Source organism: Podarcis liolepis (genome assembly GCF_965112155.1).
Source record: "Podarcis liolepis genome assembly, chromosome: 7".
Lineage (NCBI taxonomy): Eukaryota > Metazoa > Chordata > Lepidosauria > Squamata > Lacertidae > Podarcis > Podarcis liolepis.
In genome coordinates this window covers 15,837,491-15,850,419 of record NC_139561.1, presented here as the reverse complement: position 1 = coordinate 15,850,419, position 12,929 = coordinate 15,837,491, and the positions used below count along the sequence as shown (strand labels likewise).

Below are 12,929 nucleotides of genomic sequence, written 5' to 3'. Positions count from 1 at the left end.
GTGATGGCGAGTCTGACTGACGGATGTTCACCTAGTGAGGTTCATGGCAGAGTGGAGATTTTAATCCTGGCATCCAGGGTCCTTGAGCCACACCCTAACCGCTACACAATATAGATCCTTTCCTCTGTGCTGGAATAGAAATCTGCAGATCACAGGGAGGCAGCGACAGGCACCCTGCCCTTGTGCTTGTGGCAGAGAAGTTTCCTGGGACAGACAGGCTTTTGCAGAGATACACACGAGCTGCAAGGGAATCTTTGCAGTCGGGCTTCTGTAAGGGAAAGGGAAATTGTCATTTGAGTTGGGATGAGTTCACAGGATGTTAGAGACAGGAGCGGCTTTGTGGGGGGTGAAGACCCATGAAGTGATAAAGGGAATGGCAGATAAAGAGGAAGTAGGCTGGAAGGGACAAGGATGAAGCCCAGAGGTTCCAAGGAAAGCTTTTGTGGAACTGAAAGTCCAGAAGGGCTGCATGCTTGGGACTGAGTATGTGTCAGTCTGGTCAAAAGAGACAAGCTAAGGAGAAAGGACCATTGTTCAGTGGTAGAGCACCTGCCTTGCATGTGGGATGTCAAAGGTTCAGTCCCCCACGGCATCTCTAAGTGGGGCATCTGAAAACCCTGGAGAGTCATTGCTGCTAGTCAGTGTAGAGGAAACTGGGCAGTTAGAGGGAATCTGAGAAGGCACAAAAACTGGTGTAGAGACTGAAGTGCCAAGGATCCCACTGTTGGGAAATTGGTGGTATGCTATGGAACAGAAGCTACCGTTTATGTGCAAGGCCACAAACACACACCATGCAATCTGTGGCAAGTGTTAGGAAATTCCACCAGGAGCATGACTCTATTGACACACCTGTCAAATCTTTAACTGCATTGCGCCTTCACTTGTAGTGATGCAATGAATTCCTCTCTGAGGCATATCTTCTCTCACTTCCTAGAAATGCATTGACTGGAACAGAGACCTCCTCAAAGAGGAGCTGGAACTGGAAGAGGAGGACATCATCGATATCCCCCAGCTCTTCACTCGCTCTTCTTACAGCCCCAGCAAAGCTGTTGCTTACTTCCCGGACATAGTAAGGCTCTGCTCAAAAGGTCCTTTTGTAATGAGCCACCACACATGCCAGACAGATCCCTGGCCACAGATGCGGTTTTCTCCCAAAGGGGCCAGATTTGGTCCAGTGGCCTCAAGTGCCCGACACTTCCATGGGGCAAGGGGGTGGCCTGGTTGGCAAGATGCAGCAGTTAGGGCAATGATAGAGAATGTTTGTCATGGAGGTCCTGGGTGCAGCATCTACAAATAGGGTTGCGAATGTTGCTGACAATCTTTGAACTGGATGAATCCAAGGGTCTGATGCTGTGCAAGGTAGGTCTCCCCCCCCCCCAATTTCTGTCTGGAGCTGCTCTTAAAATGACAGCGTGTCCCACCCCCCAATTATTTTTTTATGTTAACACTTTACTTGGGTACCGTATTTTTCGCTCTATAAGACACACTTTTTCCCTCCTTAAACGTAAGGGGAAATGTGTGTGCATTTTATGGAGTGAGTGCAGGCTGCGCGGCTAAGCCAGAACAAGGAGAGGGAGCGCTGCGCAGCGCAGCGCTCTGTCTTGCTGTCCTAGCTTTGGGCTTAGCTGTGCAAAGCCTCCGCAGGGCAGCGGGGTGCCTTCATCCCTGGGCTGTCCCAGAAGCCTCCACAGGACACGGGGATGAAGGCTCCCCGTTCCCTGCGGAGGCTTCACGCAAAGCTAGACCCGCTAGAGGGAGCGCTGTGCAGTGCTCTCTCTAGCTATTCTGGCTTTTGGATAGCCGCCGCGAAGCCTCTGTAGGGCAGCAGGACGAAGGCTTCCCGCTGCCCTACGGAGGCTTCACGCAGAAAAGCCCCCCAAGAACCGTGCTCCCTTTAAAAAGCATGTGGTTCTTGCGGGAGATGGGGGAAGGTACAGAGGGCAGCTTAGAGGGACGCGGGTGGCGCTGTGGGTAAAACCTCAGTGCCTAGGACTTGCCGATCGTATGGTCGGCGGTTCAAATCCCCGCGGCGGGGTGAGCTCCCGTCATTCGGCCCCAGCTCCTGCCCACCTAGCAGTTCAAAAGCACTCTTAAGTGCAAGTAGATGAATAGGTACCGCTTCATAGCGGGAAGGTAAATGGCGTTCCGTGCTGGCTCGCCAGCTGCAGCTTCGTCACGCTGGCCACGTGACCCGGAAGTGTCCTCGGACGGCGCCGGCTCACGGCCTCTAGAGCAAGATGAGCACGCAACCCTGGAGTCGGACACGACTGGCCCGTACGGGCAGGGGTACCTTTACCTTTACAGAGGGCAGCTTACCTGCGCACAGCCACTTCCGGGCAGGGGGAGCCTTCATCCCACTGCCCGGGAGAGGCTTCAGCGGCTATCCCAGAAGCCCGATCTCTCTTGCTGTTCTGGATTCTGAGATTCAGAATTTTTTTTTGTCCCCCCCCCCCAAAAAAACCCATTAAGTGCGTCTTATCATCGGTGCATCCTATAGAGCGAAAAATACGGTAATTTCCAGCGAGTGGATATTGCGAGGAAGACTCTAGAGCAAAGGGTTATAAATGCCCATAGCAGTTTCAGAGTCCCCTTCTCACAGGCACCCCGTGTCTCATTTGCAGGTGAACATGCTTGTCCTGGGAAAATACCTGGGTATCCCAAAGCCCTTTGGACCCATCATCCATGAGCAGTGCTGCTTGGAAGAGGAGGTCCGCCGTCTGCTGGAGCCGCTGGGGTTGTCCTGCACCTTCATAGACGACTACAAAACCTACCACGAGGGTCTCGGCGAGGTCCACTGTGGGACCAACGTCCGACGCAAGGCCTTTTCCTTCAAGTGGTGGAACATGACCCCTTGAGCGTGGAGAGATCCACAACCTGCCCTCCTTGCAGGCGAGGAAGATGCCAGGGCAGCTGCTGTGTAGCTTACGCTTAGCTGCAGAATCGTCACTTTCCAAGGAACTGCGTATGGTTCCTGTCTTGCCCAGGACTTTTGATTAAACTTCAAGGGCCGAGCTGGTTGCTCACCCTCTTTTTCACGCTCCTACCAGGTCCACCCACGCATTTCATTCCCCCGGTATGTTACTCTGCAGTCTGAGCCAGATGAAGAGACCAGGTTTGCTGCTCAGGAACAAGCCAGGCGTTCAAACGAGATCACAGATCTCTAGCCTGTTATCTTTTAAAGATGGGATTTTTGGGGAGGACAGAAAGGGGCTGGAGTGCCCGTTTTTAGTGTAAGGCAGGTCAGAGACACAGAGGCAGTTCTAAGTTACGCAGCATGCAATCCTTCAAAGACCCAGGTTCAGGGGCGACGCACTGGGCAGGGGGTCAGTCCAAAAATTTCTGTGCCGAGGATCTCCCCCCCCCACCCCCGTGGCACTGTGAAGAAGCTATACCTCTCTAAGCCTTAGCAGAATAAGGAGTGTGAAAAGCATACATTTCTTTGTTTTTTTTAAAATGAATTGATTATGCATTCTATACCTCTATTTTTGATGATTGCAAAACAAGGCGCGCAAATGTTTTTCGCTTGCATTTTAAGGAGCGTTTGAATAAACTTGTGGAGAAAAGTTGAGCGCCGAGTCTTTTGTTGGATGCTGGTGTTGGGGAGAGGTGGGCTAATTCATACATGATCTTCCATAATCCTCTAGACCAGCCTTTCTCAGCCTGTGGGTCCCCAGATGTTGTTGAACTACAACTCCCATCACCCCTAGCGAGCAAGGCCAGAGCTCAGGGATGATGGGAGTTGTAGTCCAACAACATCTGGGGACCCACAGGTTGAGAACCGCTGCTCTAGACCGAAGTGACATGACAAAAGGTACATAGCACAGAGAAAGTGGGTAGGGAAAAGTTCTCTCTCTTTTAACGCTAGAACACTTAGGCAGCCAGTGAAGCTGAATTATGCAGCAAGTTACACTGCGGAACTCCCTCCCACAGTGCTGTTACGTGCATAAGGCTCTACACAATGTTGTCATTTATTTAAACATTTATTTTGAGAAATATATATAAAAAAACCCCAAGAGGAGTTACATGACTAGGCTAGGAACTTATCCCATCAGATTTAAACGCAAAATTATTTGTTTTATCTCTGAGCCCTTCCTCCACAATGAAGAGAGAGAGTGGTGAGAAGAGTTGAACTGTCTAGGTCCGGAAACAAAAAGCCTGTTTTTTATTTTTTAAAAAAACAATAATGTCACTCATTGCTGCAGAGGGAGGGTCTGTTTCCTCTTTCTCCCCTCCCCCCCCCATTGCAAATAAGTTATCCCCAAAGTTTTGTTCCAGTTAGGATGTCCTTATGTACCACACACATCCCTGCAGCTCCAGAAACGGAACCACTTTTTTGCACAGGTGAAAAAGGCCATGAAAGAAAATCTCTTCTGGATGAGGTACGTAACTTGACTAGACAGAGAAACAGGAATGGAGACAAAAGCAAACGCCTCAGGTGTAGGTTTAGATCCATTTTTTTTCCTTAAAATAAAAAAGACAAATAATAATGCAATGTACAGCCCCTATTTCTTCCCCACCCTCCCCCCCAAAAACAAAAACTTTAGGGTTGCTCCCTCTAACCCAGCATCCCGGAAAAGCCCCCAACCTTTTCAAGAACTCTGAACCTGCAAATGTTAACGTGGTATGGGGCTAACGTCGCCCCGTCTGGGAGGACACCCCCCCCCAAAAAAACAGAGCTAGCAGATTCAAGGAAGGGAAAGGGGGGGAGAAGAGGGGACCTACTGCTAGGAAAAAAAGGAGTTCATGCTGGGACAGAGAGGAGGCAAGTTATGTTTCAAAGGCACCAAAATTTCTCCAACACAACACACGGCCGCAGAAGGGAGAAATAACTAATAGACTTGCAACAGGAATCCGGGGGCCAACTAATATTTCATCGAGGAGGCTGAGCGGTTCTTTAAGTCGTCCCAAAGCACCTTTGCATAACTGTGAACCCCCCCACCCCACCCCCAAGGCGCCTAAAACCTGGAACTGTAGCCATTTTAAAGGAGGGGGGCGAAGCCTATGGGTATCTGCAATGTACACGAGGGACACCCTTGCAACTTGCACCAGCTGCAAGCGTGGCCCTGATTTTTTTCGGAGGGGGGGGGGATAAACTCCCTCTCCCTTGCCAGAAGGATCCATGAGGCTCCCATGGAATTTGGTTAAGAAGAGTGGAAATAGTGGAGTGAGTGGGAGAAGGAAGGAGATTCCTTCCATCCAAGTAGCTGAATCAGGAATTTAAATTCTCTATCAACAAAACAAAAGGGAGCGCCACCCCCAATTCAAACCAAGGGTAGATCCTCCTGTTTCTCTCCCCCTCCCCCTATTCCTGGGGCTCTGCAAATAAAATTCAACCATTTGCTAGGAGGCTGCTGAATCTGACAGCGCCCCCGTGTGGTGGACTGGCCTGGTATTTACAACACTCCCCAAGACAGGAGCAGTCAGCTGAGGTGCCTTTTGGAATTCTTGACTACAATTCCCATCGCTTCTGGCCACTGGCCATGCTGTCTTGGGCTGATGGGGGTTGCAGTCCGCAGCGCCACCAGAGGGTTCCCCACTCCCCTGTTTTAGCAGGTGGGGAGCTTATGAAAATCTGCAGTACGGGAGGCACCTCATCAACAGAAAAATCTACATAATTAAGAAAAAAACCTTTTGCAGAAGCCTCAAGCTTGTGGAAATCTGTAGTGCAGCAGGCACCCTTTAAAAAAAAATCTGAGATAAACTTTAAGGACAGCCTTCTTGCAGAGACCTCGAGGTTTCTTGGGAACAAAAAATATATATATACAAGAAAGATGGTCCCTTCCACAAAGGAGGAAATCGTTTCCAGCTGCAGGGGAGGGTGGGGGGAAAAGAAGGGTTAGCCTTCACCCTTCTCAAAATGCTGGTTACTGGTCTGCCGCTTAACAAAATATCGGCTACGGGAAAGGAAAACAGAAAAAAAAATGGGCAAATTTGGACAAACAGTCCTACCATTTTCATCGAAATTCAAAAGAAGCAGATCTCTCTTGACGTAATGTCCCACCTCCATGCCCCCCCCCCAAAAAAACCAAAATACAAAGCAATCTGTCTTAGGGAAAAGGGCAGGGTGGGTGGGGAAGTCAATGTTAACTGGCAGCTGGAAGCTTCAAATTGCTTATCAAATACGAAATCTTGGGTAGCCTAAGGAGACGAGTGCCGGTGCCTGCAATCTCCCCATCGCGTACGGATCCCATGTCCCCATTGCACACGACGGGAGCAGCGACTGCCTTGTCAGGGGGTGTGGGGCAGCAGGGAGGAGGAGGAGGAAGAGGCCCCCGCGTGGGTCAGAGCGTGCGCGGGTTGTACTCTGGCAGCTTCTTCAGCTTCTCGTTCTCGGCCTCGCTCTCGTCGCGGGCAATCGCCAGGGAGTGGGCATAGCCCATCGCCACCTGAGCAAAGCGAAAAAGGACAGCGCAGGGGTGTTAGGAAGATCCAAAGCTGGGGTATCCAGTCCGGCCTCCTCCTGTTCTCAAGATCCGCCAGCCAGAGGCCGCACAAAGCCAAGCCTGCAAGCAGGGCCCTCAGAGAGCAACAGCACCCTCGCCTTTCCCACTTGTGGTTCTCAAGTCAGTGGCATCTGGAGGTAGACTTGGATATGAAAGGTCCATCTATTTCATGCATTTGATCTCCACTGACAAGTGGACCTGCTTAAGAAAAGAGCCTTACAGCTGGATCAGGTCCACCTAGTGCAGCCCCTGTTTTCTAAGTGGCCAACCAGATGCCCTGATAGGATGTGAAAGCAACAGCCTTCTTACGCTCTTGTTTTTCGCCATTCTAAGGTTCACTGCCACTGTCCATGGAGGCTCCATTTAGGAATAGTAGGAAACTTAACATGAGCCCTGCAGCTGGATCAGGCCCATCCAGACCAGCATCCTGTTCTCAGCAACCATCCAGGTGTTCCCAACCCCCAAAGGGAAACCCAAAAGGAGGACCCGAGTGCAAAAGCAGCAACTTTTCCCTCCTGTGGCTTCCGGCAGCTGGTATTCAGAGGAACAGTAGGAGGTAGAACATGGCCGTACTTTGCGCTCCATGAATCGGTCCAACCCTCTTTTAATGCGACCCACGACGGGGGCCATCGGCAACCCTCCCTCCCACAAGATGCAACGACAGCCACCGGCTTGAAAAGAGGATTACCGCACTGGCCCGAATATAGGCTGTGCCTGCAAATAAGCTGCAGCTATAAAATTCAAGACTTATTTGCAGGTGCGGCCCGCCTCCCGGCACTACCTCCCCAAGCCAGCACCGGGGCAGGCTGGGAAGCGGCTGGCGGGCTTTGTGCCGTTGTCCCACGCTGCTTCTGGGGGGGGGGGGGAGCTGCGCCACTTTGCTGGCAGCCTCCCCCCCTTCCGGCTTAGGAGATGTGGTTGGGACGGGCGCCGTTGTCCCACACCCCTGGCAGCCCTCAAATATAAGTCGCACTTTAACTTTTAACAACTGGAATTTGGGGAAAAGGTTGGCTTATATTCAGGTCAATACGGTAGATTGGGGCAGGGGGGTTGGTTGCCAGGCCAGGACACACTCTCCCCCCCCTTTTGGGGACCCAAGAAACTTTCAGAAGGAGGTTTGGAAGCACGAGGGGCTTCAAGGTGGTTCCCAGCTGCCACTACCTGCTCTTTCTTACCTGTTCTGTGTAGATGCCATCCAAAGTTTTCACCTCCTGAGCTGCAGTGGAGGACTTCGGCTTGTGGTCCCCATAGCCCTGAGAAGACAGAAATGGGACTCAGACCCTCTCCAAATTAAAGAGCCAAGGCAGTTCTCCGCTCTGACCTTTAATGCATGGAATGTCAGGAAGCCAGACCTCAAGTCTTTTCCCTCCATAGCACAGATCAATCACCTTGGTCCTGAGAAATCTGTTTGCCTTGTAAGTCTCTGGGTGGCACCAGGCAGCCGCCTTGCAGAGTCGGACCCACTGGTCCAATTAGTTCAGTCTTGCCTACATTCACAGGCAAAAACTCTTTTCTGGCATTTCAGAAAGGGGACATTCCCAGCCCTTCTCGGGAGACTGAACCTGGAAGCTTCTGAGCACAATTCAAAGTGTTGGTGCTGACCTTTAAAGCCCTAAATGGCCTCGGTCCAGCATCCCTGAAGGAGCATCTCCACCCCCATCGTTCTGCCCGGACACTGAGGTCCAGCTCTGAGGGCCTTCTGGCGGTTCCCTCCCTGCGAGAAGCGAAGTTACAGGGAACCAGGCAGAGGGCCTTCTCGGTAGTGGCACCCTCCCTGCAGAACGCCCTCCCGTCAGATGTCAAGGAAATAAGCAACTCTCTGACTTTTAGAAGACATCTGAAGGCAGCCCTGTTTAGGGAAGTTTTTAACGTTTGAAGTTTTATCGTGTTTTTAATATTTTGTTGGGAGCCGCTCAGAGTGGCTGGGGAAACCCAGCCAGATGGGCAGGGTATAAATAAGAAATTATTATTATTATTATTATTATTATTATTATTATTATTATTATTATTATTACTTCTGCATGCAAAGCAGACACTCTACCACTGAGACACAGCCCACTTGAAGCTTCTAGTCCCCGTAAATTAAGAGCTGATTTAAACACAAACATTGGGAGCAGACCTTTGGTCCATCTAGCTCAATAATGCCTGCAATGACTGGCAGCGGCTGCCTCCTTCCTTTCAGGCAGAGAACATTTCCTGCTCTACCTGGAGACAAGGACGTAAGACGAGTGCTGGATCAGGCCCATCTAGTCCAGCATCTTGATCTCAGATGCCTGTGGGAAACTTGCAAGCAGAATTTGAGTGCAAGAGCGACACTCCCCCCTCCTGCAGCCTCCCAACAACTGGGGTTCAGAGGCAGAGCATAGCCCCTGTGGCTAGTAGCCACTGATACGCCTTATCTGCCAGGAAAATGCTGGAGATTGAACCTTGGAACTTCGGTGTGCACAGCAGACCCTCTTAGCAGGGCTTTCCAAAAATGGCTTTTGCATCATTGGCAAGAGGTTCAGGCCAACTTTTGCAAGGGAATATACTAAAGCAGAATTGTAGATCCGCAAGGGACCCTGTGGGCCATCATCTAGTCCAACCCGCACCCCCTGCAATGAAGGAACCTCAGCATGTGGTTCCCCATCCAATCTGAAACCATGCCGGACCCTGCTTAGCTTTGCAAATGTGCTAGCAGCTTTATTTCTGCGCCACTAGGAGGATAATTAACCGAAGGCCACATTGTGCTGCCGGCTTGACGCAACATTAATCTAGGTATTTGATGGCCCAAAGACTTGCCCCTGAAAGGGTCAGCTTTGAAAGCAGGCGATTTGGGAATTTTCAAACTGTTTTTTATGACATTTGTATTCACACGTTTGAGAGCTCCCTTGGAAGAAGGGAGAGCTAAGAATGTAATAAATCATAATAACTTGTATGTGTGAGGAATTGGTAGCTGGATCAGTGTAAGCCATGTATGACTTATTACATTTTTTTTGCACGCACGATGCTTAATCGGTTGCTAAAAAGCTGTAAATTGCACAATTTTCCAGCTTGGGGCCTCTATCTCTCGTGTTGAGAGAGCCTTTCACAGCATACAGCGAAAGTAGTACAATTCACTTTGAACAGCCATGGCTTACCTCCCAAAGCATCATGGGAGCTGTAGTTTGTTAAAGGTGCTGTTGGCAGATCCCGCTATTCCCCTCCCAGAGCTGCAATTCCCAGAGTTCCCTGGGAAAGAGGAATCGATTGCTCAAGCCCAAGCTCTCGTTGTCACCTCCTCTGGAGTCGATGGGACCGAGAGGAAAGTCCTCACCTGGCCAAACCAAGCGGCAATGGAAAAGCCTTCCTTCCTTCTTCCCTCCCCCAGATGTGGGCCTTTCGCAGCAGCTGCGTCTGCCCTCCTTACCAGTTCTCCAAAGGTCGGAGACGGGCCCCAACTGATTGTGCTCTCATCTGCAGCCACTATTATACTGCTCTTCCTGGAAACAGGTACACAAAGGAGGTTACTGTTTTGGAGAGCCCCGGAGCCCCCACCCCACAGATCCCTTCTCAACCTGGATGTGCCTGCCAGCTTGGGTAGATCCAGGGGCCCACACCTCGCAACAGGCTCCTCTGCCTTCGGAAGAAGCGGTTACCAAGAAGCAGGGCCTTCTCTGCAGTGGCTCCCTGTTAGACGGAATATCTTCATCCCACAACAAAAAGGACAGTCGTACAAACCTGGATCTGGACCTTTTAAAGCACTGTGCGAAAGCTTGCAGTGGGATTTAACTGTGGGTACACTGAACACTGGTACAAGTGGAACCTTGGTTTTCGAGCACCTCGGAAGCCAAACAATTTGGCTGAAAACCCGGAAGTAATTGCTTCCGTTTTCAAACACGCCTTGGAAGTTGAACAGCTTCCAAGGCGTGCTTTCCCCCCCATCTTTTTGCCGACTGCCCATTGATCCTGTTTTCAAACATTTCGGAAGTCTTCTGAAACGGATGATGTTCAAAAACTGAGGTTCCACTGTATATTGAATACAGGCAGGGGGGCAGAAAACTTTGGCTCCCTGGACACCACCGAACCACAGCTCCCATCAGCCCTAGCAAATGTGTCCAATGGCCAGGGATGATTTGGAGGGCCAAAGAGGTTCACCCCACCCCCCGCCCACAGGTGGAATAGTGTCAGATGAGGGGTGTGGGGACGACGACACACAGGTTCATCTACAAAGGTCAGTGGGTGACCCCGGGCCTAGCCTGACTCGCAGGGTTCTTGGGAGGATACAAAAGGTTTGTGGGGAGAAGCATGTAGTCATGAGCTCAGCCAGATTGGATCAGGCAAGTGGTGTTTTCTAGCCCAACATCCCGTTCTAGCAGCAGCCAACCAAGTGCCCACTGGGGGAAGCCCACAAGCAGGGCGTGATGGCAACACTCTCCCCAGAAATGGACAGAGGCTTGCGGCCTAGGACCCACGTACCTACGGGATCACCTCTCCTGGTATGCCCTGCAGAGGACCTTAAGGTCCACAAATGACAACACTTTGGAGGTCCCAGGTCGCAAGGTGGTTAGATTCAACTGCCCTTGTAGTTCTTTTATTTTTCTCTTTCATGGCTGCCATATTCTTTTGGAAGCTTGTTTAGACCAAGTTAACGGCCTTTCAAGCTTCCTCTATGCAAATAGGAATTCACTTTTTGAATGATAAGAATGATGTGTTCTCAGAGTTCCAAACAGGAAACCTTGCCGGGAGATGCCGGGGACTGAACCCGGGACATTCTTCATGTCACAAAGATGCTCTAACCACCTGATTTCCATCTGGCCTGCTTTTTGTTTGACCACTGCCATGCCGCACCCAATTTTACCCATCACAACAACCCTGAAATGCAGATTAGGCTTCAAAAGCATGATTCCATGGGGTTTGAGTGGAGGTTTGGGCCTGAGGCCTATCCCATAGCGGCGCACCATTTTATATAAAACCACCTTGGTTGCAATTCAGCAAGAGGCACGATATAGATCCCTTTAAAGCAGATGGAAACAACTTTTTTCTAGATGGACATCTGCCCCCTTACAAACTGCCCCTCAGTGCTTGCTTGCTTAGAAGCAAGCCTCTCATTTCCCGATAATCTTCCAGTTGCTAAATGGCTGAGATGCCAGTCCTTCCTTCGTTTTCCAAGTACACCACTGTCTGCAGGAGGTTAAGCTCATTAGCAGGGGGATGTTCAGACCAAAAATAACAGAAGCAGATTTTAGAGGCTCCCTCAAGCCCTGTCAGAAGAGAAAACCACTCTCTTGAAAGTGACAATTAGCAAAAAGAAAGAGAGAAGGTGACTGAACCCCAAACAGATTCAGCCATCAGCTCAAAATAATAATATATCAGTATGCAAAAGGAGATTGCTCTTTGTAATAGCTTCCATTAGAGGCCATTAGAAAGGCACCTCTATGCCCCTTTGCGCATATCAACAGAAGAAGAGAGGGAGCAAATTTATAAATGGAGAAAAGGAGGGGGCTTGAGGGCACTTAAGCTATTGCAGTCAAAGTGAAACTTCTCAAGTTTCAAGCCCTGAAGAGAATTTCGTTGCACGGGGAACACAGATGGTCAGTCCTGTTAGAAAACCCTGGCGTCTGGGGGTGGGGGTGGGGGTGGGGGGAAAGCAAGGTTGACTCTGGGTGAGACAGCTTCTTGTTGTTGTTTTTTAAAGGCAACTTTTCTCTCTCTCGTATAAAATCACAACTTCTTACCCACAAGCCAGACTGCGGATTTTCCAGCCGCATAGATCCTGCACAGTTTTGGGGTACATTGTGGACTCCCGGGAGGTGTTTGTGGCTCCCCAGAAAAACAGGCCTCCTGTAGAAAGGGGAACAAGCGATAGCCATGTTCAAATATATAAAAGGATGTCACATAGAGGAGGGAGAAAGGTTGTTTTCTGCTGCTCCAGAGAAGCGGACACGGAGCAATGGATCCAAACTACAAGAAAAAAGATTCCACCTAAACATTAGGAAGAACTTCCTGACAGTAAGAGCTGTTTGCCAGTGGAATTTGCTGCCAAGGAGTGTGGTGGAGTCTCCTTCTTTGGAGGTCTTTAAGCAGAGGCTTGACAACCGTATGTCAGGAGTGCTCTGATGGTGTTTCCTGCTTGGCAGGGGGTTGGACTTGATGGCCCTTGTGGTCTATTCCAACTGTATGATTCTAAGAGGGGGTTATTGAGTCTTACGGTTAATATACATGGCACATTGGACTACTGCAATGCGCTCTTTGTGGGTCTACCTTTGAAGGTGACCCAGAAACTGCAATTAATCCAGAATGTGGCAGCTAGCCTGGTGACTGGGAGTGGCTGCCGAGACCACATAACACCAGTCCTGAGAGATCTGCATTGGCTCCCAGTACGTTTCTGAGCACAATTCAAAGTGTTGGTGCTGACCCTGAAAGCCCTAAACGGCCTCAGCCCTGTATACCCGAAGGAGCATCTCTACCCCCATCGTTCAGCCCGGACACTGAGATCCAGCGCCGAGGGCCTTCTGGCGGTTCCCT

At 50.4% G+C, this 12,929-nt stretch overlaps 2 protein-coding genes across 7 annotated transcripts in view; one reads left to right on the top strand and one right to left on the bottom strand.

Annotated features, from left to right (window-relative positions):
* Positions 1-5,816, top strand: part of LOC310711171 (protein-arginine deiminase type-3-like) — a 34,557-nt gene extending 28,741 nt beyond the window's left edge. The window contains exons 15-17 of one of the 2 annotated variants that reach the window (XM_083512682.1): positions 935-1,069; positions 2,622-3,679; positions 3,901-5,816. In XM_083512682.1, coding sequence (XP_083368808.1) covers positions 935-1,069; positions 2,622-2,855 — 369 coding nt within the window. In that variant the 3' untranslated portion in view covers positions 2,856-3,679; positions 3,901-5,816. Of the gene's footprint in view, positions 1-934; positions 1,070-2,621 lie in introns of both variants that reach the window. The other variant, XM_083512681.1, reaches the window with a different exon arrangement.
* Positions 5,079-12,929, bottom strand: part of RCC2 (regulator of chromosome condensation 2) — a 34,254-nt gene continuing 26,403 nt past the window's right edge. For 4 of the 5 annotated variants that reach the window (XM_083512686.1, XM_083512683.1, XM_083512684.1 and 1 more), the window contains exons 10-13: positions 12,140-12,245; positions 9,832-9,904; positions 7,619-7,696; positions 5,079-6,386 (exon numbers count right to left, since the gene is read on the bottom strand). In XM_083512686.1, coding sequence (XP_083368812.1) covers positions 6,282-6,386; positions 7,619-7,696; positions 9,832-9,904; positions 12,140-12,245 — 362 coding nt within the window. In that variant the 3' untranslated portion in view covers positions 5,079-6,281. The remainder of the gene's footprint in view (positions 6,387-7,618; positions 7,697-9,831; positions 9,905-12,139; positions 12,246-12,929) is intronic. The other variant, XM_083512687.1, reaches the window with a different exon arrangement.